Source organism: Tamandua tetradactyla, chromosome 6 (assembly GCF_023851605.1).
Source record: "Tamandua tetradactyla isolate mTamTet1 chromosome 6, mTamTet1.pri, whole genome shotgun sequence".
Classification (NCBI taxonomy): Eukaryota; Metazoa; Chordata; class Mammalia; order Pilosa; family Myrmecophagidae; genus Tamandua; species Tamandua tetradactyla.
This window is the reverse complement of record NC_135332.1, coordinates 64144653-64169616: the sequence shown is the minus strand read 5'-3', so window position 1 is coordinate 64169616 and position 24964 is coordinate 64144653. Positions and strand designations below refer to the sequence as shown.

General features: G+C 44.0%; 2 protein-coding genes across 7 annotated transcripts in view; one reads left to right on the top strand and one right to left on the bottom strand.

The window, feature by feature from the left end:
- The window catches only part of LOC143688250 (uncharacterized), a 298694-nt gene extending 297082 nt beyond the window's left edge, over positions 1-1612 (bottom strand). For 2 of the 4 annotated variants that reach the window (XR_013177902.1, XR_013177903.1), the window contains exons 1-3: positions 1452-1593; positions 920-1325; positions 592-756 (exon numbers count right to left, since the gene is read on the bottom strand). The gene's annotated coding sequence lies outside the window, so the exon portion shown is untranslated. Of the gene's footprint in view, positions 1-591; positions 899-919; positions 1326-1451 lie in introns of those variants that run through there. The other 2 variants (XM_077165983.1, XM_077165982.1) reach the window with 2 other exon arrangements.
- Positions 1-24964, top strand: part of LOC143688249 (myosin-13-like) — a 69138-nt gene that overhangs the window by 23124 nt on the left and 21050 nt on the right. The window contains exons 12-22 of one of the 3 annotated variants that reach the window (XM_077165978.1): positions 998-1136; positions 3335-3453; positions 4566-4715; positions 4803-4973; positions 5738-6047; positions 7999-8072; positions 8177-8264; positions 19026-19143; positions 19993-20116; positions 21172-21308; positions 23045-23300. In XM_077165978.1, the coding sequence (XP_077022093.1) occupies positions 998-1136; positions 3335-3453; positions 4566-4715; positions 4803-4973; positions 5738-6047; positions 7999-8072; positions 8177-8264; positions 19026-19143; positions 19993-20116; positions 21172-21308; positions 23045-23300 (1686 nt within the window). Of the gene's footprint in view, positions 1-997; positions 1137-1335; positions 1414-3334; positions 3454-4565; positions 4716-4802; positions 4974-5737; positions 6048-7998; positions 8073-8176; positions 8265-19025; positions 19144-19992; positions 20117-21171; positions 21309-23044; positions 23301-24964 lie in introns of those variants that run through there. The other 2 variants (XM_077165980.1, XM_077165979.1) reach the window with 2 other exon arrangements.

Here is a 24964-nt window from a genome sequence, read left to right as displayed (position 1 = left end):
TCTGTTCTATTCTCTAGCATGTTAATTCAGACTCACTTCTTGTATTTATAAGGTTTTTAAAGTAACATTTGTTGGAAGTTTCAGTTAGCAAAATCACCTACATGTTTCTTCAAGATATTTTTGAAAATACAGAAAATATAAAGCAAACAAACACACAAAACCCCACCACGTTTAGCAGCCTTACAGTTCCTTCCACCTACCACCTGAAACTCCCAGTTCCTCCGGCCTTTAAGCTTTGGCAAGTACCTGCAGGACTGGTAATTATAATAATAATCATAACCGATTGTGTCGGAGCATTATCTCATTTAAGACTCAATAAAACCTCTGAGGTTGATCCCACTATTGACCCCATTTCACAGATTTGCAAGCTGAGTCTTAGAAAAAATACATAATTTGCTCCAAAGACACACAGCTTGTCTATGAGTGACAAAGAGAGAGGGTCTGCCCAACCCCAGAACTGTATTTTTAACCATTGCTGAGCAATTCATCTCCTCTGCCCTCATAGAAGCTACAAGAGATGAGGGTTTGGTTGGAAAAAAAAAAAAAATGATGGTGCGATGTTCAATGATTCCCTTTCCAGTTCCAACATACCAGGATGCTGTATTGTCTCAATCCGGAACATCACTGGAATTCCTAGATTTCACTGGCCGGCTCTGAAGCTGGTGGGAACTATTTCTCCATCATTACTGATGCAATTTCCTTCTCCCACTATCACAGTGGTTCCCAAATCCTCATCCAGAGAGCAGCCCCCCAAGCCTATGTACCATGGGAAAGGATTCTAATCAGTTCCTGTTTGGTGGAAGAAGCTAGAAAAGTCACATTTGCTTCCCAGCATCTTCATGCACTCACATAAACGAATGGGTTTTAACCCCTAGCTCACCACCCTCCAGTTATCACCCACATATTTGGGCCAACTCACACGTGCTATAAGAAAGGGGGTGAGTTCTTTGCCAGGAAAAAAAAAAGCTTTTTTCACCCCCACCCCCACCCCCAACAGAATGCCATTGACATCCTGGGCTTCAGCTCCGAGGAGAAAGTTGGGATCTACAAGCTGACGGGCGCCGTGATGCACTATGGCAACATGAAGTTCAAGCAGAAGCAGCGGGAGGAGCAGGCAGAGCCGGACGGCACCGAAGGTAATGCGTCCAGGCAATGTGGGCGGCCGGTGGTTTTCGTCTACACCTGCGTCCATGCGTGATCGACGCCACGTGAGATAAGAACTGTCCTGTGAAAACCCGACACAGGGGATCTGGTCTGTTCTGAGCTCATTGCGCATGCACGGGAGAGGTTCATTGGCTCCACCAAGGCGCCCTACGTGGCGAATCCTGGAAAAAAATAATGCATCATTCCCTTCGATGAATAGTCACATTCCACTCTGCTGTCTCTCACCGTCAGCTTCCCTGGTTTTTAAAGGTCGGCTTTAGGAGAGGCTATTCTTAAGGCAAACTAACTTTCTCTCTATGCATAGTGTAATCATCCTGATCATCCAGGTTTTCTTCCCTACCTCACTTTCCCTTCCAACTCTGACATTTATTGAACATTTCCCTGACCAAGTTCCTCCCTGGGTGAAACCCTACCTTCTGGTGACCTCTGCACAGTGCGTGGGGCAGTGTCTCTCCAGCCCTCAGGTAATAAAAGGGGATTGTGACCATGAATTAAAGGTCAGGAAAACAGACATTACCTATAAAGGTGCACTGATTAGGTAAGGCCCAGGATAATCTCCCATTTGATGAATTCAAAATCTAAGGAATGGTTATTTTATTATGGAAGCAATGTCCCATCGTATTCACAGGTTCCACCCACACTGAAGGGAGGGAATTATACGGAAATGTGCACCAGTAGGCAGGAATCTTAAACCATCTTAGACTCCTGCCTAACACAGTGGAGTAGGCAAAGGAACAGGAGAGAAGGAAACACTTTTGACTAATTAAGGAAGTAATCAGGGAAGGCATCCTAGAGGAGGGGACAGTGACTTGGGCTTTGAAGGATGAGTAGGATGCTGAAAGTTGTAGGCAGAGGGAAAGTCATGCTCAAGGGGGCTGAGGAGGGAATGTGATGGAACAGAGGAGCAGAATGGTCCACTTTGGCTATAGCAGATTTGGAAAAGATGAGAATAAAAATGTAATTGTCTTGGTATCGCTTTGGGAAGGTCTGGCATGACAGGATAAAAAGGGTTTTGAATGTATTTGATATGAAATGGAAGCTACTGAGTCTCCAAGTAGCCAGAGAGGTACATGTTACAACCTGGAATTAATATGTTAGCAGTCAGGTTCAGAGTGGGGTACCCTCTCCCCCCAAAATTGTATCAGGCTCCTATATTGATACATATCACAATGGGGTCTCAGGCCCCCTTTCAACCACTAGCCCAGTAATTTGGACCAGCTTCCTCCACATCGTGCTAGCCCTGGCAGTCATGAGTTCAGTGTTTAGGAGCAGAAATTGCCTGCAAAGGGGGAAGTGGACAGCAGAACAGGGGTTTGAATTGCTCTGATGATGATACAAATACCAGCTAACATTTGCTGAGCGCTCAGTATACACCAGGCATGACATGGGCACTTTTACAATCCCCATTTCACTGATGACAAAAGAGACCCCAGGCTCTTTGCTACTATACTAGTCCAGAACTCTAGATTCCAGATATTTTGAAGGTGAAATGAGCAGAACTGGGCGCCTGTCTGAATACAGGCCTGTCGATAGTGAGAGAGAAGGATGCATCACCTCCAAATTTTGTGATTTAAGTGACCAGAAGAACCAAGGTGCTGCCCCCTTAAAAGGGCAAGACAGGAGGAGTAGATAGTATAAGCAAAGGATAAGACACACATTTGGCCTCTTATTAAGTCCTGAACAATTACTGTCTGTCCTGAACAATTGCTGTCTCCCCAGCTAGTCCCCACACATTTGAGGACAGGGTCAAGGTCACATACTTTCCTTTTAACCTTAGCATGGCACCTTGCATATCTTCGAGAAGTGCCTAACATATATTGTTAGTTATCCAAGTGCTATCTTCTTTACTTATACACATTTTGTTGCATTGTTAGACTCCAGGAATAGCTCATGAATATCTTCTTTTTATGAAATGAAAATATCAGTAGGTCACATTCGACCAAGAAGCTTACCATCCATAAGGGAAATTAGATGTTCTTGAAAACCTGGGGTAGGTTCAGTCCTGGATTAGGACTGAAGCTTCACTGGACAGGTCCAGGCCTGGTGCACGTAGGATAACATAAAAACATAGGAAAAAATTATAGAAGATATCCCTGGCAGGAGCCAGGGCCTACCCAGACCCTTTAGAGGCTGCTCCCTTTGCATGATGCCATTTCCTCTCTTCCCTCAGTGGCCGACAGAGCCGGATATCTGATGGGCCTGAACTCTGCGGAAATGCTGAAGGGCCTGTGCTATCCAAGAGTGAAGGTTGGGAACGAATATGTCACTAAAGGACAAAATGTCCAACAGGTAATGGAAATCCTCTAAATCCAGTTGATGGAGGTCGTTTGCTATTTTAACCATCATCTTATACTTCTCTGGACTGCAGGTATCAGTGCATATGAAACTGACTTTGTTCTTAGGCTACAAGGGTAGCTCAAGGAACACAAACAAAAGAGAGATGTTTGTCTGGAACCAGGAACCTGAAGATCCAGTTAGCCAATCCCAGTTCCTTCTCTGGGGCTGCTTGGGCTGTGCTCTCTCCTCTGTATCCTCATTAGGAGATGAGCTGTCTTCATCACTCTTGCCCAAGCCACCCTATACCTCCCAAGATTATGATTCTATGGTTTCAGCCTCGTGCTGAGACTGCAGCCAGTGCCACCTTTATTTTTTTTTTATTGTGGTAACATATGTACAACACAAAATTTCCCATTTAAACCACTTACATATGTAGAATTCAGTGGTATCAATTGCATTCACAATAGTGTGCCACGATCACCATCATCCATTACCAAAACTTTTCACTACCCCAAACAGCATCTCTGTACCCATTATGCATTAACTCCCCATTCCAGCCCCATCTCTGCAGCCCCTGATAACCTGTAATCTACTTTCTGTCTCTGAATTTGCTTATTCCAAGTATTTCAGATGAGTGAGATCATACAATATTTGTCTTTTTCTGCTGGCTTATTTCACCCAACATGATGTCTTCAAGGTTCGTCCATATTGTAGCATATATCAGGACTTCCTTCCTTTTTACAGCCTCAGAATGTTCCATTGCGTGTACATACCATATTTCATTTATCAAGACCAGTGTCTTTTGTTCCCAATTTCAAGTTCTCAGGAGAGATACTCTGATTAACCTAACTTAGATCAAGTTAAGCATGGCCACGGGCTGAAGTTATGCATTATAACCATCACGGTTAGAAAACTATCTTTGTAAGTAGGATAGTTCTCAAAGAAAAGGGACTCTCATGAGCTCGACAAATTCCTCAGAAAGTATGTGATAGAGTAGGTTGAACTATAGGAAGTCACCAATATTTGATTTTTTTTCACCTGCAAGATATCAACCTCATATATTCTAACTTAATACAATCACAAAAATACTGATCTTCGGGTTGAGTGGATGATCCTTCTTCAAGGTGACCAATGCAGTGGGCGCTCTGGCCAAGGCCATCTACGAGAAGATGTTCCTGTGGATGGTCACCCGCATCAACCAGCAGCTGGACACCAAGCAGCCCCGGCAGTACTTCATCGGGGTCTTGGACATTGCCGGCTTCGAGATCTTTGATGTGAGTGGCTGGCCCTTCTACTTTGCCTCTGCAGCTCCACTGGGCTTTCCAAACTCACTCAAATTCTTTGCTATTTGAAATGCCCAGTTCAACAGCCTGGAGCAGCTGTGCATCAACTTCACCAATGAGAAGCTGCAACAGTTTTTCAACCACCACATGTTTGTGCTGGAGCAGGAGGAGTACAAGAAGGAAGGCATTGAGTGGGAGTTCATTGACTTTGGGCTGGACCTCGCAGCCTGCATTGAGCTCATTGAGAAGGTAGAGAAATGGTGCTCTCAGGGATTTCCTCCTCGGTCAGGGCCAACACCTCCTTGCTCTAACTCTTCTCTGTTAATCAGTTGATGTCTAACCTTACTCCCTCAGGCCATGAGCCTTTAGATAGTTGAATCCTCTTGTGCAGAAAACCCGCAGAATCTGTTTAGGCACCTAAATAGGTGTACAGATGGTTAAAACCCAAGGGCTCAGCCAGCTCCTAGAATGTAAGTAGATGTCCATAAGGGACTGAAGCATCCTTTACGTATATGACTAGCCCAAACACCCAAGCAGGAAGGGCCACAAACAGTGGGGTTTGTGGAGGGGCATTACTATGAAAACAGGAGATGAGAGTAAAGTTTTAAAAAGTTCCATGATATTGTGAGCACTGGTAATGTTGGAATAGGTGTATCTTCCTAAAGTGGCCAGTGAGAAATTCAAACATCACTGTTTAAAGTATTGCTCATATGACTTTATGGCTACAGATATAACCTTGAATTAAAAAAAAATCTGTTGATAAAGTGAGCTGCATTTATGTACAGATAATTTCCCATTCCCTGTTGCTTTGTGTAGTAAATATTAATAAAGCACTTACTATATATCTAGCACTGTACTGGGTAGTTGGGGGTACATCAGCACCCCAAACAGCTCTCATGGAGCTCATCTTCCAACATTGCTAACAACATAGCGAGAGCACCAAAGAAGTTGTCTATGCAATCGTCAGGATGTACTATCAAATGTGACAGAAGTCTCTGTTGTCCTTCCTCCAGCCCATGGGCATCTTCTCCATCCTGGAAGAGGAGTGCATGTTCCCCAAGGCAACAGACACCTCCTTCAAGAACAAGCTGTATGACCAGCACTTGGGCAAGTCCAGCAACTTCCAGAAGCCCAAGGTTGTCAAAGGCAAGGCTGAGGCCCACTTCTCGCTGGTGCACTACGCCGGCACCGTGGACTACAGTGTCTCGGGCTGGCTGGACAAAAACAAGGACCCCCTGAACGAGACTGTGGTCGGGCTGTACCAGAAGTCTTCGCTGAAGCTGCTGTCCTTCCTTTTCTCCAACTATGCTGGTGCAGAAGCAGGTGAAATTCTCTTACCTTTCTTGTTTATACTGGGGAAAGCTCCTATCCCTGACCTGCTCATCAACAGTGAATAGCCAAGCCTGAGCTCCAGGTCAAGCTTGATTTACTTGTCTGTCTCTTATCTCCATTTTTCTTTCCCCAACTCTTATTCTTCCTCTTCCTTAAAAGATTGAGTTCTATGGAGGGCGGAATAGCCAGAATCACTTTTTTCAGATGGTTTTTTTTCAAATTGAGATATAATTCACATACCATAGAATTCACCCTTTTAAAGTGTGTAATTCAGGAAGTTTAGGATATTCACGAAGCCATATGGTTTTCACCACTAATTCCAGAACATTTTCATCACCCCAGAAAGAAACCCCCTACCCATGAGTAGTCACTTCCTGGCACCCACTAATCTACTTTCTGCCTCTATGAATATTTTGTATAAATGAAATCATACAGTATGTGGTCTTTTGTGTCTGGCTTCTTTCATCAGCATAATGCTTTCAAGAGTCATCTATGTTTCTACATATATTCAATTATATGGAGAGACCACATTTTATTTACCTTTTCATCAGTTGATGGATATTTGGGTTGTTTCCACTTGGGGGCTATTGTGAATAATGCTGCTGTGAACATTTGTTACAAGTTTTCGGGTGGAAGAATATTTTCAATTCTCTTGGGGTATAATTGCTGGGTTTATGGTAAATCTCTATCTAACTTTTTGGAGGAACCGCCAAGCTTTTTCCCAAAGCAGCAGCATGAGAAATTACCATTTTTCAAGATTCTTAGTGTGCTTTTTTAGAAGAAAGATTTGCCAAAATAGGATTTTAAAAAGTTGGGTCCAGGGCAGTGCAACAGTGGCTCAGTGGCAGAATTCTCGCCTGCCATGCCGGAGGCCTGGGTTCGATTCCTAGAGCCTGCCCATGCAAAAAAAAAAGAAAAGAAAAGAAAAATTGAGATCCATTTAAAAATGTGTAATTAAATAAATTAATGCTTTGGACTTGAAGATATATGCAATATAACCATGCTATTCATTAGAAAATTAAAAGATTATTTTTAAAAATCAGTTGCCAGTGCACTCTGGGCAGTGGAATGCAAGAAACAGACACAAGTTTAAACTTGAAAGATGAAAGCCCTCTTCTTTGAATCTGACCAGGAATTGTCTGTGACTATGTAAATACAACCTCCCTTAGAGAGAGCGCCAAGGCTCTAAATACAGATTATAGGGATATGATAAGTGGCTTTCCTAACTCCCTCCCCACTCCCACGCTAGACCCTGGGGACAAAGTGGGTGATGTGAGAGAAGACGTGACATTCCCCCCAAGACTGAACTTTGAGTAAGTTTCGGGAGTTAAATCTGAAATTGAACCATTCAGAAACAGTAGACCAAATACCGCTGACACCAATCAAGGTGGCCGATTGTGTCTTTTCTTTTAGAAAAGAAAAAGAAATTCAATTTGTAGGTCATTCCTGAGAAAATTCAGTTGTGTTACATCCCCATGAAGAAATAAGCAGGGACTGAAGGGAGGTACAATTGTCAGCACAAATGTCTCCATCTTGCCCGTCATTGGGTTGATTTCATGTCTGGTTCCCAAAGGAAAGGGCCCTCCTTTCCCGCTGCAAATCTAAGTGGCGCCCCCAGTTACATGCTCACCTCACCCCATTCCCCCGGAGATAAGGTTGACTGCTTCCAAATTTTGGATAGTTTGGAGACATGTAAAAACAGAGCAAAACAAAAACAAAACTTGTCTCGCTTGCATCAAAAGAAAACAAAAATCCCCATGTCAGGACTTGGAAAGGGTGGTTTAGATGACCCCGCTGGGAATACGGAAACGCTGTACTTTCTACATGATTTTTATGCAATCCTGCAACTTCTCTCATAAAACAATGAATGAATGAAAAAAGAGAAAGTCCCCACCGCCTTGTGCCGTGGGCTGCTCTGACGTGCCTTCTGGTCTCTGCCCAGGTGACTCCGGGGGAAGCAAGAAGGGCGGAAAGAAGAAGGGATCCTCTTTCCAGACCGTGTCGGCCGTGTTCAGGGTTCGTACTTTGGCAGCTCCCGTACTCGACTGCTGCTCTTGGCGCGGTGAGACGACAAACACATTTCGCTAACACGGTTGTGCTTGTCTTGGTTTGTGTCCCAGGAAAATCTAAACAAATTGATGACCAACCTGAGGAGCACGCACCCTCACTTTGTACGGTGTCTGATCCCCAATGAGACCAAGACCCCTGGTGAGTAACAATCCCTCAGAATAGGACTCCTTGAAATGTCTGTGAGTGTGTTGTGTGTGTGTGTGTGTGTGTTTGGGAGGCAGGGGGGGTTGTAAGTGTGTGTATGTTTTTCCTGAAGCAAAGGCGATAGTCTTTAATGCTTCCCAAAGTAGTCTATGAAATAGAGTTGCCAGATTTAGCAAATAAAAATACAGGGTGCCAAGCTAAATTTGAATTGCATATAAACAATGAAAAGTTTTCTTTGTCTAAGTATGACACATGCAGTATTTGGGATATAATTATGCTAAAGAATTATAAAAATTTGAATTTATCTGAAATTCGAATTTATCTGTGTGTCCTGTTTTTTATCTGGCAACCCTACTGTGAAATCATATCTAAACCTACTATGAAATCGTATCTGAAACATTGTGGATGTTATGCAGATAGGCACATTTGATTCATAGCTTCCATAAAATTCCTAAGAGGGTCTGTAAACCCCCTTCCCCAAAGTTAATTACTTTTATATTTAGCAAATAATCATCTTAGATATCACATAATAAAGATTAAGCAATGATTATTTTGGAGGCCATACTATTTGCCAGGCACTTTGTTATATTACCTCTAACCCTTAGAACTGTCAAAGGTTGTAAGACAGGTCAAATTCTCCCCATTTTAAAGATGAGAAAACTGAGACTCAGAGACCATACAAATCCCATGATACACAATACGATGCAGGCCAGTAGACCTTTCACTACCACCCAATCCTAGATTCACAAGCATTCTTAATTGTTTATCAGGGTCATTGGCCACAAAGAGGAGAGTGGGCTGCACCTAGAGCTATGGCAATGAGGCAGTGCCCTAACCAGCTGAGCTGTCCACCCCAAACACTGGTCTCCCAGCCCAAGATGAGAAGCCCTTCTCTGCAACGGTATAAGTGAACAGAGACGCTAGAATATCAAGGGGAAAATCCCAGCTCCACCAACTCCTGACCATGGGACCCTAAGCCGAGTACTTCAGCTCTTTCTTCTTAGCATTCTCATCTAAACCACAAAGATAAAAACGGCACATCTATTTTACTATTTATTTATTTAATGAGCACTTATAAAGTGCTTACTCACTTTATAAATACTGACTCATTTACCCCTCATTTTATTGTGAGGGGTACAATGAGCTCATTCACGTAAAGCCTTTAAAACAGGACCGAGCACGTTATGAACACTCCAGAAATGCCAGCTGTCAATTATTATTATTTATCATCATCATCATCATCACTCTAAACCAGACATTTTAAATCCCCAAATGACCAGGTCTGCTCTAGTTAGCGGGATTGTATCTTATGCTGAAGTTGGGTTCTGACGTCTGAGTCTAAGGCAAACCCAACCACCGTTTAGGATGCTCGTTGTTTGGGGTCTGCTTCATACCCAACCAGCAAGCCCGGCACAGCCAATTTCACCTCCAGTGCAGTGGCAGAGTTCTGTTCCTTTGGTTGTGCTTCAGATGAAGTAGTCAGCTTGTACTTTTTTTAAAAAGTACGATTCCGCTATGGTGTGGCTGAGCGCACAACATTATATTTGCATAAATCCATGATGCGTGTGGCATGGCTCCCCTGTGAGGCAAATGGCCTGCTTGTATTGGGTGGTAGGAGGATGGTTTACCTCTGTGGGTGCCGGGGAGCCCCAGGCTTTTCATACTCCATTGGTTGACTTTTTCTTTTAGAATGTAAATTTTGGTGAAATCCTGTCCCTCCATCTCTGTTTTGCTTCTCCCTTGCTCCAGTACCTCTCTATTTTCCATTCCCATTTCTGGCACACACTGTGCAGGGGCTCGGATCACACTTTGAAACCAACTAGTTTGACGTCTTCATTTTTATAAGAGAGAAGTGAGCGCCCCAGAAGTTAAATGCCTCACCCCAGAGCACCCAGAGATAGGCCCATAAGTCATGGTCCTTGATCAAACCACTCATCCCTTTCCCACCCACAGGGGGATGTGATGCTTTGCAGCTCCTCTCCTACTATCCTCCAGGTTTCACCCTGCCTGCTGAAGCAGAGATCCCTTAGGAAAAGGGCTCCAGCCTCCATTCCTCTGGGGCCACTAAATGTATGCTATTCATGCCCAAGAAAGCCAAGATGGCAGGGCAGGAGAGTGGGGTGGAAGTGACAATAGGGGCGGGGGTGGGAATGAAGTAGAAACACCTCCAATGGCTGTAACAAGAGAAGATTAAGGCAATAGCTCAGGAAACTTTTTAGACATTTTGCTCATGGGTATAAAAGCAACGTTGGATTCTTTTTATGAGCCTGCTAGGAATCATCTCGATTCATATTGAACAGGGAAGACTTAGGACAGGCTGTGAGAGAATTCCACTCCAAATTCTGAATCTGCACAAATGGAGGGGTCGTGAAAGGAAGGGGCCCAGCCCTCAGCCCTGCCACACCTACATAATGTTGCAAAGCCCTTCGTCTTTCTTAGTCTGTTTCCCCCAGGGCCCTGCCAGCCTATAGGATGCCTTTGTGGAAATTAGAAACAATTACCCCCTGAGTTGACACAGCTCCCACCAGGGTGCACAGTTGGCAAGCAGAGCAGCAGCCTCGGTTTCTCCATTCTAAGATGATGGTCTTTATGCTCTCTAAAATGCTCAGTCGTCCTACCTCTCCTGGCTCTTGCAGAGATAGAAGACTCAGGCCCATCTCTGACCCTGTTGGGTTGCACCAAACAACTACAATAGCAGAAGCTGTGTTAAGCTCTTTATACAGGTTTACTCATCTTACAAAGCACATACTATATATAATCCTTATTTCACCAACAGAAGTGAACCATAGAAAATCCAGGTTCACACCAGTAAAGGGCACGGCTGGGATATGAACCACTGTTTCATCATCTGAGAGATAGCAGAAGTTAGGCTAGTTGATTTCTAAGGTTCTCTCCACATCAGCGTTTCTCTGAGCTTCTGATACATTTGCTCCTTGGTCTTAATGACATTTCCTCTAGACCAGCCCTAACCAGTAGAACCTTCTGCAGTGATGGAAATGTAGCCAGTAGAGTAGCCAGGAATCTTGTGAATTATGACCGGCATACTGGGGGAAATGAATTTTTAATTTTATTTGATTTTAATGAATTTAAATTTATTTAAGTTTAGCCACACTTGGCTAACAGTGGCTGCATCAGACAGCACAGCTATGGAAGCACATTGAAAACTCTCGTCTCTAAAAGATGATTTCGGCTCACAGCAGCCAGAGCTTACAAGCATGCTAGACATTTCCATGAGGTGAAGTGAAAGCCAGGTTGAGCCTCACCCCTCTCCAGCAACTGGGAGAGCCCCTGGTGAGAGCTGTCACTTAGCCACTTTATCTGTCCTCTAACCCCGTACACAGCCCCCAAGACAGTAGGGTTTTCACAGCTCAGGTTCGATTTGCGCCTGACCCAGGTTGGTCTTCAAGAATGACCACTTCATCCTTCCTGGGCTGGCTGAGGGACGCGGAGAGACAAGCTTCCCAGCCAAGGCGGCCGGCGCCACACTTTTGCGGGCGGCTTCGAGTCTCAGCTTCAAGTCCGCTACTACGAGTCTCGCATCAGAGGGCTATCCAAAGTCTGGGCTGGCAAGTCTGATTGCGAGACTTGGCTGCGGCGAGACCCCCGAGCAGCCGCAGCTGCGGCGGTCCGAGCTAATCCCTCCCTCCTTCCCGGGCTGGCTGAGAGACTCGGAGAGACAAGCTTCCCAGCCAAGGCGGCCGGCGCCACACTTTTGCGGGCGGCTTCGAGTCTCGGCTTCAAGTCCGCAGCTACAAGTCTCGGATCAGAGGGCTATACAAAGTCTGGGCTGGCAAGTCTGACTGCGACTCTTGGCTGCGGCGAGACCCCCGAGCAGCGCGTGATTTGCCGAGCAGCCGCAGCTGCGGCGGTCCGAGCTAATCCCTCCCTCCTTCCCGGGCCGGCTGAGAGTATCGGAGAAGCAAGTTTCCCAAGCCGAGGCAGGCGGCGCCCTTCTTCTGCGGGCGGCTTCGAGTCTCGGCTTTGAGTCCGCGGCTACGAATCTCAGATCAGAGGGCTATCCAAAGTCTGGGCTGGCTAGACTGACTGCGAGACTCGGCTGCGGTGAGACCCCCGAGCGGCGCGTGATTTCCCGATCAGCGGCAGCTGCGGTGGTCCGAGCTACTCCCTCCCTCCTTTCCGGGCTGGCTGAGAGTATTGGAGAAGCAAGTTTCCCAAGCCGAGGCAGGCGACACCCCTCTTTTGCGGGCGGCTTCGAGTCTCTGCTTCGAGTCCGCGGATATGAGTCTCGGATAGGAGGGCTATCCAAGCAGCGGTAGCCCCCCCCCCACGGGAGGCTTCCTGGTCCGGTGGGGAATCCCCCAGGCCCGCTGCGGCCCGCAACCAGCCACAGGGTCCCCTCAAGCCGCGGCAGCTGACGCCCCCACCACGCGCGGCCCCTGAACCAACGGAGAGAATTGGATCCGAAATCCCCAGGCCAAGGAGATCGGTGACTGGGGGAGACCCATTCCAAACACTTGAGACAAACGTGTGCCACGTGCGCCACATACTGGGCAAAATAAGAAAAACAGATCCCAGAGATTTCACAGAAAAATATTACAACCTTGCTGGGTCCAACACCAAGAGAAATCTGAATAAATGCCCAGACGCCAGCAGCAGAAGATAACTGTCCACGCTCAAAAGATTGATAATATGGCTCAGTCAAAGGAACAAATCAATAGCTCAAATGAGACACAAGAGCTGAGACAACTAATGCTGAATATACGAACAGAAATGGAAAACCTCTTCAAAAATGAAATCGATAAATTGAGGGAGGACATGAAGAGGACATGGGCTGAACATAAAGAAGAAATAGAAAAACTGAAAAAACAAATCGCAGAACTTATGGAAGTGAAGGATAAAGTAGCAAACATAGAAAAAATAATGGATAGCTACAATGATAGATTTAAAGAGACAGAAGATAGAATTAGTGAATTGGAGGATGGAACATCTGAATTCCAAAAAGAAACAGAAACTATAGGGAAAAGAATGGAAAAATTTGAACAGGGTATCAGGGAACTCAAGGACAATATGAACCGCACAAATATACGTGTTGTGGGTGTCCCAGAAGGAGAAGAGAAGGGAAAAGGAGGAGAAAAACTAATGGAAGAAATTATCACTGAAAATTTCCCAACTCTTATGAAAGACCTAAAATTACAGATCCAAGAAGTGCAGCGCACCCCAAAGAGATTAGACCCAAATAGGCGTTCTCCAAGACACTTACTAGTTAGAATGTCAGAGGTCAAAGAGAAAGAGAAGATCTTGAAAGCAGCAAGAGAAAAACAATCCATTACATACAAGGGAAACCCAATAAGACTTTGTGTAGATTTCTCAGCAGAAACCATGGAAGCTAGAAGACAGTGGGATGATATATTTAAAATACTAAAAGAGAAAAACTGCCAACCAAGACTCCTATATCCAGCAAAATTATCCTTCAAAAATGAGGGAGAAATTAAAACATTCTCAGACAAAAAGTCACTGAAAGAATTTGTGACCAAGAGACCAGCTCTGAAAGAAATACTAAAGGGAGCACTAGAGTCAGATACAAAAAGACAGAAGAGAGAGGTATGGAGAAGAGTGTAGAAAGAAGGAAAATCAGATATGATATATATAATACAAAAGGCAAAATGTTAGAGGAAAATATTATCCAAACAGTAATAACACTAAATGTCAATGGACTGAATTCCCCAATCAAAAGACATAGATTGGCAGAATGGATTAAAAAACAGGATCCTTCTATATGCTGTCTACAGGAAACACATCTTAGACCCAAAGATAAACATAGGTTGAAAGTGAAAGGTTGGGAAAAGATATTTCATGCAAATAACAACCAGAAAAGAGCAGGAGTGGCTATACTAATATCCAACAAATTAGACTTCAAATGTAAAACAGTTAAAAGAGACAAAGAAGGACACTATATATTAATAAAAGGAACAATTAAACAAGAAGACATAACAATCATAAATATTTACGCACCGAATCAGAATGCCCCAAAATACGTGAGGAATACACTGCAAACACTGAAAAGGGAAATAGACTCATATACCATAATAGTTGGAGACTTCAACTCACCACTCTCATCAAGGGACAGAACATCTAGACAGAGGATCAACAAAGAAATAGAGAATCTGAATATTACTATAAATGAACTAAACTTAATAGACATTTATAGGACATTACATCCCACAACAGCAGGATACACCTTTTTCTCAAGTGCTCATGGATCATTCTCAAAGATAGACCATATGCTGGGTCACAAAGCAAGTCTTAACAAATTTAAAAAGATTGAAATCTTACACAACACTTTCTCGGACCATAAAGGAATTATGTTGGAAATCAATAATAGGCAGAGTGCCAGAAAATTCACAAATACGTGGAGGCTCAACAACACACTCCTAAACAACGACTGGGTCAAAGAAGAAATTGCTAGAGAAATTAGCAAATACCTCGAGGCGAATGAAAATGAAAACACAACATCTCAAAACTTATGGGACGCAGCAAAGGCAGTGCTAAGAGGGAAATTTATTGCTCTAAATGCCTATATCAGAAAAGAAGAAAAGGCAAAAATTCAGGAATTAACTATCCATTTGGAAGAACTGGAGAAAGAACAGCAAGCTAACCCCAAAGCAAGCAAAAGGAAAGAAATAACAAAGATTAGAGCACAAATAAATGAAATTGAAAACATGAAAACAATAGAGAAAATCAATAAGGCCAGAAGTTGGTTCTATGAGAAAATCAATAAGATTGATGGGCCCTTAGCAAGATTGACAAAAAGAAGAAGAGAGAGGATGCAAATAAATAAGATCAGAAATGGAAGAGGAGACATAACTACTGACCTCACAGAAATAAAGGAGGTAATAACAGGATACTATGAACAACTTTACGCTAATAAATACAACAATTTAGAGGAAATGGACGGGTTCCTGGAAAGACATGAACAACCAACTTTGACTCAAGAAGACATAGATGACCTCAACAAACCAATCACAAGTAAAGAAATTGAAGCAGTCATTCAAAAGCTTCCTAAAAAGAAAAGTCCAGGACCAGACGGCTTCACATGTGAATTCTATCAAACATTCCAGAAGGAATTAGTACCAACTCTCCTCAAACTCTTCAAAAAAATCGAAGTGGAGGGAAAACTACCTAATTCATTCTATGACGCCAACATTACCCTCATACCAAAACCAGGCAAAGATATTACAAGAAAAGAAAACTACAGGCCGATCTCTCTAATGAATATAGATGCAAAAATCCTCAATAAAATTCTAGCAAATCGTATCCAACAACACATTAAAAGAATTATTCATCATGACCAAGTAGGATTCATCCCAGGTATGCAAGGATGGTTCAACATAAGAAAATCAATTAATGTAATACACCATATCAACAAATCAAAGCAGAAAAATCACATGATCATCTCAATTGATGCAGAGAAGGCATTTGACAAGATTCAACATCCTTTCCTGTTGAAAACACTTCAAAGGATAGGAATACAAGGGAACTTCCTTAAAATGATAGAGGGAATATATGAAAAACCCACAGCTAATATCATCCTTAATGGGGAAAAATTGAAAACGTTCCCCCTAAGATCAGGAACAAGACAAGGATGTCCACTATCACCACTATTATTCAACATTGTGTTGGAGGTTCTAGCCAGGGCAATTAGACAAGAAAAAGAAATACAAGGCATCAAAATTGGAAAGGAAGAAGTAAAACTATCACTGTTTGCAGATGATATGATACTATACATCGAAAACCCGGAAAAATCCACAACAAAACTACTAGAGCTAATAAATGAGTACAGCAAAGTAGCAGGTTACAAGATCAACATTCAAAAATCTGTAGCATTTCTATACACTAGCAATGAACAAGCGGAGGGGGAAATCAAGAAACGAATCCCATTTACAATTGCAACTAAAAGAATAAAATACCTAGGAATAAATTTAACTAAAGAGACAAAAAACCTATATAAAGAAAACTACAAAAAACTGCTAAAAGAAATCACAAAAGACCTAAACAGATGGAAGGGCATACCGTGTTCATGGATTGGAAGACTAAATATAGTTAAGATGTCAATCCTACCTAAATTGATTTACAGATTCAATGCAATACCAATCAAAATCCCAACAACGTATTTTTCAGAAATAGAAAAACCAATAAGCAAATTTATCTGGAAGGGCAGGGTGCCCCGAATTGCTAAAAACATCTTGAGGAAAAAAAACGAAGCTGGAGGTCTTGCACTGCCTGACTTTAAGGCATATTATGAAGCCACAGTGGTCAAAACAGCATGGTACTGGCATAAAGATAGATATATCGACCAATGGAATCGAATAGAGTGCTCAGATATAGACCCTCTCATCTATGGACATTTGATCTTTGATAAGGCAGTCAAGCCAACTCACCTGGGACAGAACAGTCTCTTCAATAAATGGTGCCTAGAGAACTGGATATCCATATGCAAAAGAATGAAAGAAGACCCATTTCTCACACCCTACACAAAAGTTAACTCAAAATGGATCAAAGATCTAAACATTAGGTCTAAGACCATAGAACAGTTAGAGGAAAATGTCGGGAGATATCTTATGAATCTTACAATTGGAGGCGGTTTTATGGACCTTACACCTAAAGCAAGAGCACTGAAGAAGGAAATAAATAAATGGGAACTCCTCAAAATTAAACACTTTTGTGCATCAAAGAACTTCATCAAGAAAGTAGAAAGACAGCCTACACAATGGGAATCAATATTTGGAAACGACATATCAGATAAAGGTCTAGTATCCAGAATTTATAATGAGATTGTTCAACTCAACAACAAAAAGATAGCCAACCCAATTACAAAATGGGAAAAAGACTTGAATAGACACCTCTCAGAGGAGGAAATACAAATGGCCAAAAGACACATGAAGAGATGCTCAATGTCCCTGGCCATTAGAGAAATGCAAATCAAAACCACAATGAGATATCATCTCACACCCACCAGAATGGCCATTATCAACAAAACAGAAAATGACAAGTGCTGGAGAGGATGCGGTGAAAGAGGCACACTTATCCACTGTTGGTGGGAATGCCAAATGGTGCAACCACTGTGGAAAACAGTTTGGCGGTTCCTCAAAAAGCTGAATATAGAATTGCCATACGACCCAGCAATACCATTGCTGGGAATCTACTCAAAGGAATTAAGGGCAAAAACTCAAACAGACATTTGCACACCAATGTTTATAGCAGCGTTATTTACAATTGCAAAGAGATGGAAACAGCCAAAATGTCCATCAACAGACGAGTGGCTAAACAAACTGTGGTATATACATACGATGGAATATTATGCAGCTTTAAGGCAGGATAAACTTATGAAGCATGTAATAACATGGATGGACCTAGAGAACATTATGCTGAGTGAGTCTAGCCAAAAACTAAAAGACAAATACTGTATGGTCCCAATGATGTGAATCGACACTCGAGAATAAACTTGGAATATGTCATTGGTAACAGAGTTCAGCAGGAGTTAGAAACAGGGTAAGATAATGGGTAATTGGAGCTGATGGAATACAGACTGTGCAATAGGACTAGATACAAAAACTCAAAAATGGACAGCACAATAATACCTAATTGTAAAGTAATCATGTTAAAATACTGAACGAAGCTGCATCCGAGCGATAGGTTCTTGTTTTGTTTTGTTTTGTTTGTTTTGTTCTTATTATTGTTACTTTTATTTTTTTCTCTATATTAACATTCTATATTTTTTTCTGTTATACTGCTAGTTCTTCTAAACCGATGCAAATGTACTAAGAAACGATGATCATGCATCTATGTGATGATGTTAAGAATTACTGATTGCATATGTAGAATGGTATGATGTCTAAAAAAAAAAAAAAAAAAAAATGGTCAGTACAATACTGCCTAATTGTAATGTAATTATGTTGGAACGCTGAATGAAGCTGCATCTGATCTATAGTTTTTTTTTGTTTTTTTTTCTTTCTCTTATATATTTTTGTACTTTTTATTTTTATTTGTGTTTTCTCTGTGTTATCACTTTATTTCTTTTTCTGTTGTCGTGCTATTTCTTTCTCTAAATCGAGGCATATGTACTGAGAAATGATGACCATACACCTATGTGATGATATTAAGAATTACTGATTGCATATGTAGAATGGATTGATTTCTAATGTTGTGTTAGTTAATTTTTTTTAATTAATAATAAAAAAAAATTATTTTTAGAAACCAAAAAAAAAAAAAAAAAAAAAAAAGAATGACCACTTCACCTCCCTGAGCTTTGTTTGGTCTCCCCTGCTTCCCAGAGCCACCCTAGCCCCTACCATTGCCTTCCTTCACTCTTTTGTTACTCTTTTCCCAAAAAAGGCACAGCCTGCAGATTTGACTTCCCTGTCCTTGAGCAGAGGTCAGGGGAGCTGACCAGAGGCAGGAGGGCGTGTCAAGGTGCCTTAAAGAAGCCCTAAGGGCAGCATTCCATACTCCTTCTAGCCTCTTTTATAGCCCAGCTACAGACTCAAGGGCCATAAACAGGGTAAAGACCAACATTCCAATATTTTGCCTTTATTACTATGGTTATGGGGTGCAAGCATTTTCCAAGAGCATGGGATTATTTATGCTGTGGGACCCGTAGGCAGGATCTAGCCACCCCTTCTTCTTAGAGCTGACACTAACCCTCCTACTCAAGTCTGGGTGAGTTGGAGTGGGTCATGGTGCCTTGGGCCAGCAAAGACAAACAATGGAGAAAGCCCTGGAACATTCTCTCCCTAGGCGTGATGGACCACTACTTGGTCATGCACCAGCTGCGCTGTAATGGGGTCCTTGAAGGCATCCGGATTTGCAGAAAGGGGTTTCCCAGCCGAATCCTCTACGCTGACTTCAAACAGAGGTGAGTCATCTCCTCTCTGTGTACAGCTCCAGAACTTTAGAGGAAGCCAGTCTTTCGCATTCCCCAAAGGCCCTCCTTGGGCAGGTATTAGGGGAGTACGCCCACCTCCCCGGGTTTTAGTGGGCTTTGCTAGGGCCATGTTTCCATGCCCAATGTGAGTGTGGGGCCAACCTGAGGTGGCCCGAGGGTCAGAGCCCAGAGCATTTTAGCCCAACTGTGACTCTAGACCAGGGTTTCTCAACTGGGACACTGTGGGCATTTGGGGCTAGATAATTCTTTGTTCGGGGGGCCGTCTTGGAGGGTGTTTAGCAATCTCCCTGGCCTCCACTCATTAGACACCCGTAGTCCCCCTCCCCTCTACATCTCCAGACTTTACCTAATGTCCTCATAAGTCACCTCCAGGTGAAAAGCACTGCTCCTCCCAAATGCCATCTGGACCCAGAAGCCCACACCTTGTCCAAGAGTTGGGAAGGGCAGAGGACCCTCCGGAGGTAAGAGCATCAGAGGTCTTTAGGCCACAGCTAGTTCCCTGTTCCCAGGCCACCTGCCAGGAGGCATCGTCACCTGAGCTCCAGCAGCTCTCTGGAGCCTGCTCGGCCTCAGCCTCCTGGACTTCCATCCCATGACAGTGAACAACTCCTGTCCTTGCTTCATCCATGGGAACAGGGAGGGTGTGGCCTTCTTGACCTACACCTACCACAGAATGACTGGACTGAACACTCACAGGGCTCTGAAGCAGTACTCAGGGAGCAACAAAAGGCCCCTCCCAGCTCCACCTGGGGCCATGCAGCCAGAGCCTCTTCCCCCAGATGCATTTCCCCCAGAACTGACCCTTAACCCTCTCCCCAGGTACCGGATTCTCAATGCCAGTGCCATCCCAGAAGGCCAGTTTATTGATAGCAAAAATGCTTCTGAGAAGCTTCTCAACTCCATCGATGTGGACCGAGAACAGTACAAGTTTGGCCACACCAAGGTAAGAATAGATCTTACCCCTCTGTATAACCCTGGAACCCCCAGCTCCGGGCTGTGTCTGCTGACAAATGGGAGGGGAAGGTCTCTTTCCCTTTCCTACAACCCAAATATCCCTTGTCCCAGTAGCCAAAGAGAAGTTCATCTCTCTGTTAGTTATTAAGTGGCTGGCAGCTTAAATTAGAAGCAACAGAAGAAAGCAATGGGGGAGTCTATTGGCCTGAAGGGAAGAAGAGAAAAGGGACCCTTAAAACAAAGAATCAGAGAAAGAGGAGAGCACAGAAAGAACTCCAGGGACAGGGAGGACATGAGAAGGCCAATTATAACCAATAAAAATGGGCTACCACTTTTTTTAACTTGTGAGCATCCAGCCCTGTGTCGAGCTCTCTCTGCAGGTTTCATTGAATCCTCACAATAACTCAATAAGGTAGATACCCCCCACCCACCCTTACCACCCTCATCCCATCCTATAGTGGGGAAGATGGAGTCCCCCAGGGGCAAGGGGGAGGACATACCCCCAAGGTCACATGGATAAAGAGTGGCAGATACTGGGCCAGGTCACTACTCAGCCCTTGGCACTCCCACCTGGAAAAGGGCAGGCTGGGATTGGGAAGCATCCCTCCCCACCAAGGAAGAGTCCGGGGACCCCAGAGGGTGTCCTGTTGCCTGGAAGCATTATCCTGGCAGAAGGAGCTGCGCTGGGGAGCATGGACAGAGGGGACCAAGGATGGGACTGAGCTTTCTCAGATAGGCAGAGAGAGGAGAGGGGGAGACACAGCATCTGCCAGGGCAGACCCTCTCCTTATCTGGGTGAGAGTGGTCTTGCTTCCTGCATGTGGGCTCTGTCAGAATCAGTCCTCGTATGTGGTGGGGACCTGGACCATGCTCCTGAACGGGACCCCTCAGTGCCCAGGAGAGGTCGTGGTGGGTGCTGACAGCTGGATGGCTGTTGGCCCCACAACCCGGGGTGCTGGAGCCGGGTTGGGTAGAAACAAATTTCTTCATGCAGCAGCCCCTGCTGAGGACTAGATGGGGCTTGTCTCTCCTTTAAATGAGCAGGTGTTCTTCAAAGCCGGGCTCCTGGGACTTTTGGAGGAGATGAGAGATGAGAAGCTGGTGACATTGATGACATGCATCCAGGCCCTGTGCAGGGGGTACTTGATGCGAGCAGAGTTCAAGAAGATGATGGAGAGGAGGTGACAGAGCCCTCGCGCCCACCTTCGCCTGCTCCACCCCACTGCTTAGTAGCTGATGATTGTTTCTTGCTTTTAGTCTTGGGATATTAATTCACTCTTTCATTCATTCATTTATTCATTCAACAAGCGTTTACTGAGCGCTGTGATATTCCGGGGGTGCTGTGCAGGCCACTGGGAATAGAGGAATGCATCCTGCCCCAAGGAGCTCACAGAGGCAGACAGAAGTGCATAAAGGGGGTTACTCTGTCCAAGGACAGTGGGTTATTTTCAGGGTAGTAGGGGATTGGCAAGAAGCAGCCTCTAACCAGATGGGGGTTTGGGGTCAGCAAAGAGAAAGAACTTTCTAGAGGAAGCTCTGTGTGACCTGGGAGAGGGTGGTATGTGCGGGAGACCTGCAAGCAGTTCCTTGTTAAGGAGCATATAGCGAGAGGAGGGAGTGGAGATCTCTGGATGCCCCGTGAGAGAGCCCAGAGCGTATCCTCTGGTTGCTGGGCCCCCAGGGAGGCATGCAAGGAGACGAGGGAGAAGATCAGATCTGCACTTCAGAGAGGTCACTCTGTCAGCTATGAGGAGAACAAACCTGTAGGAGCAGAAGGGGGTCAAGATCAGCCTGCGGGCAGAGGTTCAAATAAGAGGTGAAAAGGACCTGGATTACAAAATAGCTGATGGGAGAGACAGAGGAGGGGATGGTTGGAAAGAGTAGTTAAGATATATTATTCCTTCGGTGATTCAAGAAAAGAAATAGCAGCACTAACGACTGGTTACGTGGGAGTTTTAGGAAGAAGGGAATTGGGGTGAAGGTTTTGTTCTCCCTGATTCCCTGATATCCCATATCGCTCTAACGTTGCCATTGCCATATGGACTGCAATCACATATTAGTCAAGAATAATTCCCAGGGGTGGGCCACAGTGGCTCAGCAGGCAGAGTTCTCCCCTGCTATGCTGAAGACATGGGTTCGATTCCCAGTGCCTGCCCATGCAAAAAAATAATAATAATAATAAAGAATAATTCCCAGGCAGACTAGATGGTGAACTGGATGGAAGCTGGCACAGAAATGAAAAAAATCCCAAAGAGGGGGCTAGTTTAAGGGAGAGAGAAGCAAGCTTCCAGACTCACACAAGCAATGGGTATATGAAACCATGGAGGGAAAAGGGGAGAGGCAGCATAAGCAGAGTTGAGACCATGAGAACAGGTCAGCTGCCTGAGAAAGAGGATTTGGAGGAAGAACTAGTAGGGTTCTTGGATCAACTCTAACATTTAAGGAGAAAGAGGGAGCTCATATGGCAAAATGCTGTGGGGGAAATTATTTTACCATGAATTCAAGGCAGAAGGGAGTTTCCAAAAAAATGGTGGAAAAAAGTTGAGCAATTCGTATATGGAAGAAACACTCAATAAAATAAGAATGAAAGATGCTCGTTGCATTGGTAACTAGGAAGCCACTGACAGCCGTGGGAAGAGCTTTTTCAATAGGGTGCTTGGTGGAAGTGGAAGCCAGATAACAAGGAGATCCACAGATGGCCCCATGCGCTCTGCCACCTCCCAAACTTTGCACATGCTGTTTCCTCTGCCCCTCATTGTCAGGACTTACTCTGGAGTCAGTAGATTCTACAGAACTTGGCTGCCCCTTCTTCCCATCTAGCTGGGAAGGATGAAGATCCTGGGGCCAGTGGGGGTTGGTGAGGATGGACACGAAGCCTTGCGCTGGTTCATTGACCTGGCCCCTGATGCATGTACAGGGAGTCCATCTACTGTGTCCAGTACAACATCCGCTCCTTCATGAACGTCAAGCACTGGCCGTGGATGAACCTGTTCTTCAAGATCAAGCCCTTGCTGAAGAGCGCCGAGGCCGAGAAGGAGATGGCCATCATGAAGGAAGACTTTGAGAGGGTCAAGGAAGAACTGGGCAGATCTGAGGCTCGCCGGAAGGAGCTGGAGGAGAAAATGGTCTCCTTGCTGCAGGAAAAGAATGACCTCCAGTTACAGGTCCAGTCTGTAAGTACCTGGGAGCGGAAGAACCCAGATTCTGGAGGATAGAGAAAGAGGAGCAACCTTGAGGGCGCCACCAGGCGGCTCTTCAATAGACAGTGGTGCCGCCTAGTGGCGAGACCCAGTACTGCAACATCACCCTGTAAGGAAAGCTGGTTCTGGCTTAGCAGAAGCGGTGCATTCTAGAAAATATTTCTGCACGGTGAATTTGTATTTGCCCTGATTTCTCCCTATATTCCAAAGTGAAGTTAGGCATATTTTAGAGTGTGGATATGAGGGGGCTGTGCCTCATCATAATAAGTATTTGCCCTGATTTCTCCCTATCTTCCATAGTGAAGTTAGGCATATTTTAGAGTGTGGATATGAGGGGGCTATGTCTCATCATAATAAAAAGCCATCAGGAATGAACCAGGTATTTTACAAATCAGATGAATAAAAAAAATTAAAATTAACAACCCAACTTAAATTAGAAAGAGTAACATGCAAAATATTTTAATGATATGACATATCAAATAAAAAATGCCTCAGAAGTACCCACTTTATATCAAAGAAATAGGGACAATGAAACCATATATACAGTGTATGGAAACCATATATCCAGTCTGGAAGTACAATTGTTTGCTTGTCACCTCATTTCACAGAATTAAAGCATTTGTAATTTGCCCTTTTTAACACTCCTCAAAATCTTTCAACCTTGTTCCTTATGTGTAATGCATTTCCTATTCCCTTTTCCAGTCTCCCAGTCAGTCCGGTGTAGTCATTTGGCACACTTTCCCAATCACCACGGTCAGGAGAGATTTTGGAACCAGATAACTGGGCTTATATCCCAGCACTTAAATCTGATAGCTGCGTGACCCAAGGCAAGTTACATAACCTTTTCAGTGCCTCAGTTTTGTCATCTGTAAGATGGACATGGTAATAATACCTACCCCATAGAGTTGCTGGGAGAATCTGCTGACTTAATCCTTACAAAATGCCCAGCAAAGAGCAGATGTTCAATCAAAGTGAGTGCTTGCTCTTCTCAGTTTCTTTCCATCCATATGCCTGTTACTTGTGTCCAGTTCTTGCTCTTATATGGGAAAATGTAGCTCAATTACATTTAATAATAGAAAATAGCTAGTTTGTGGTCTGTCCAGGAGACTCATGCCATGGTCTTCTGGGGCAAGTATTTATTCAATCACAGATTCCTGCCTGTTTTTTTAATTTTCTGTTCTGTGGCTTTAGGAGGCAAGGTGAAGGAGACAGACAATGCTTTGCTGTTGAAAGGCAAAAGGCAATAATGTTTTGAAAATATGAGTCAGTTAGCAGTAATACATGGAAGAGATGAATTGTTTTTCAACTGTCAATATACAGAATAGACGGTTCGTTTTTCACGTTGTTGGTGGTGGGGAAGAGGGAAATGGCTGTATCTCCAAATTTAGTGAACTGATAAAGGCTACATTCTTTAATGTGAGCTCGTACCTAACTTCATGAATTTGAAATTATTTTTGGTGAATTAAGTGGACAATGTCCTTGGTGGCTTAAGGAAAAAAATATATGGAGGCTATATGAGTGGATTATGCTCATGTGTGTGTATGTGTTGTGTGTGTTCCATCCCTTAGCTTAGATCTAGATAATGGGCTTTTAGAAGGCCAAGCCCTCTCCTTCTAGGATTTTCCAAGGGGATGACC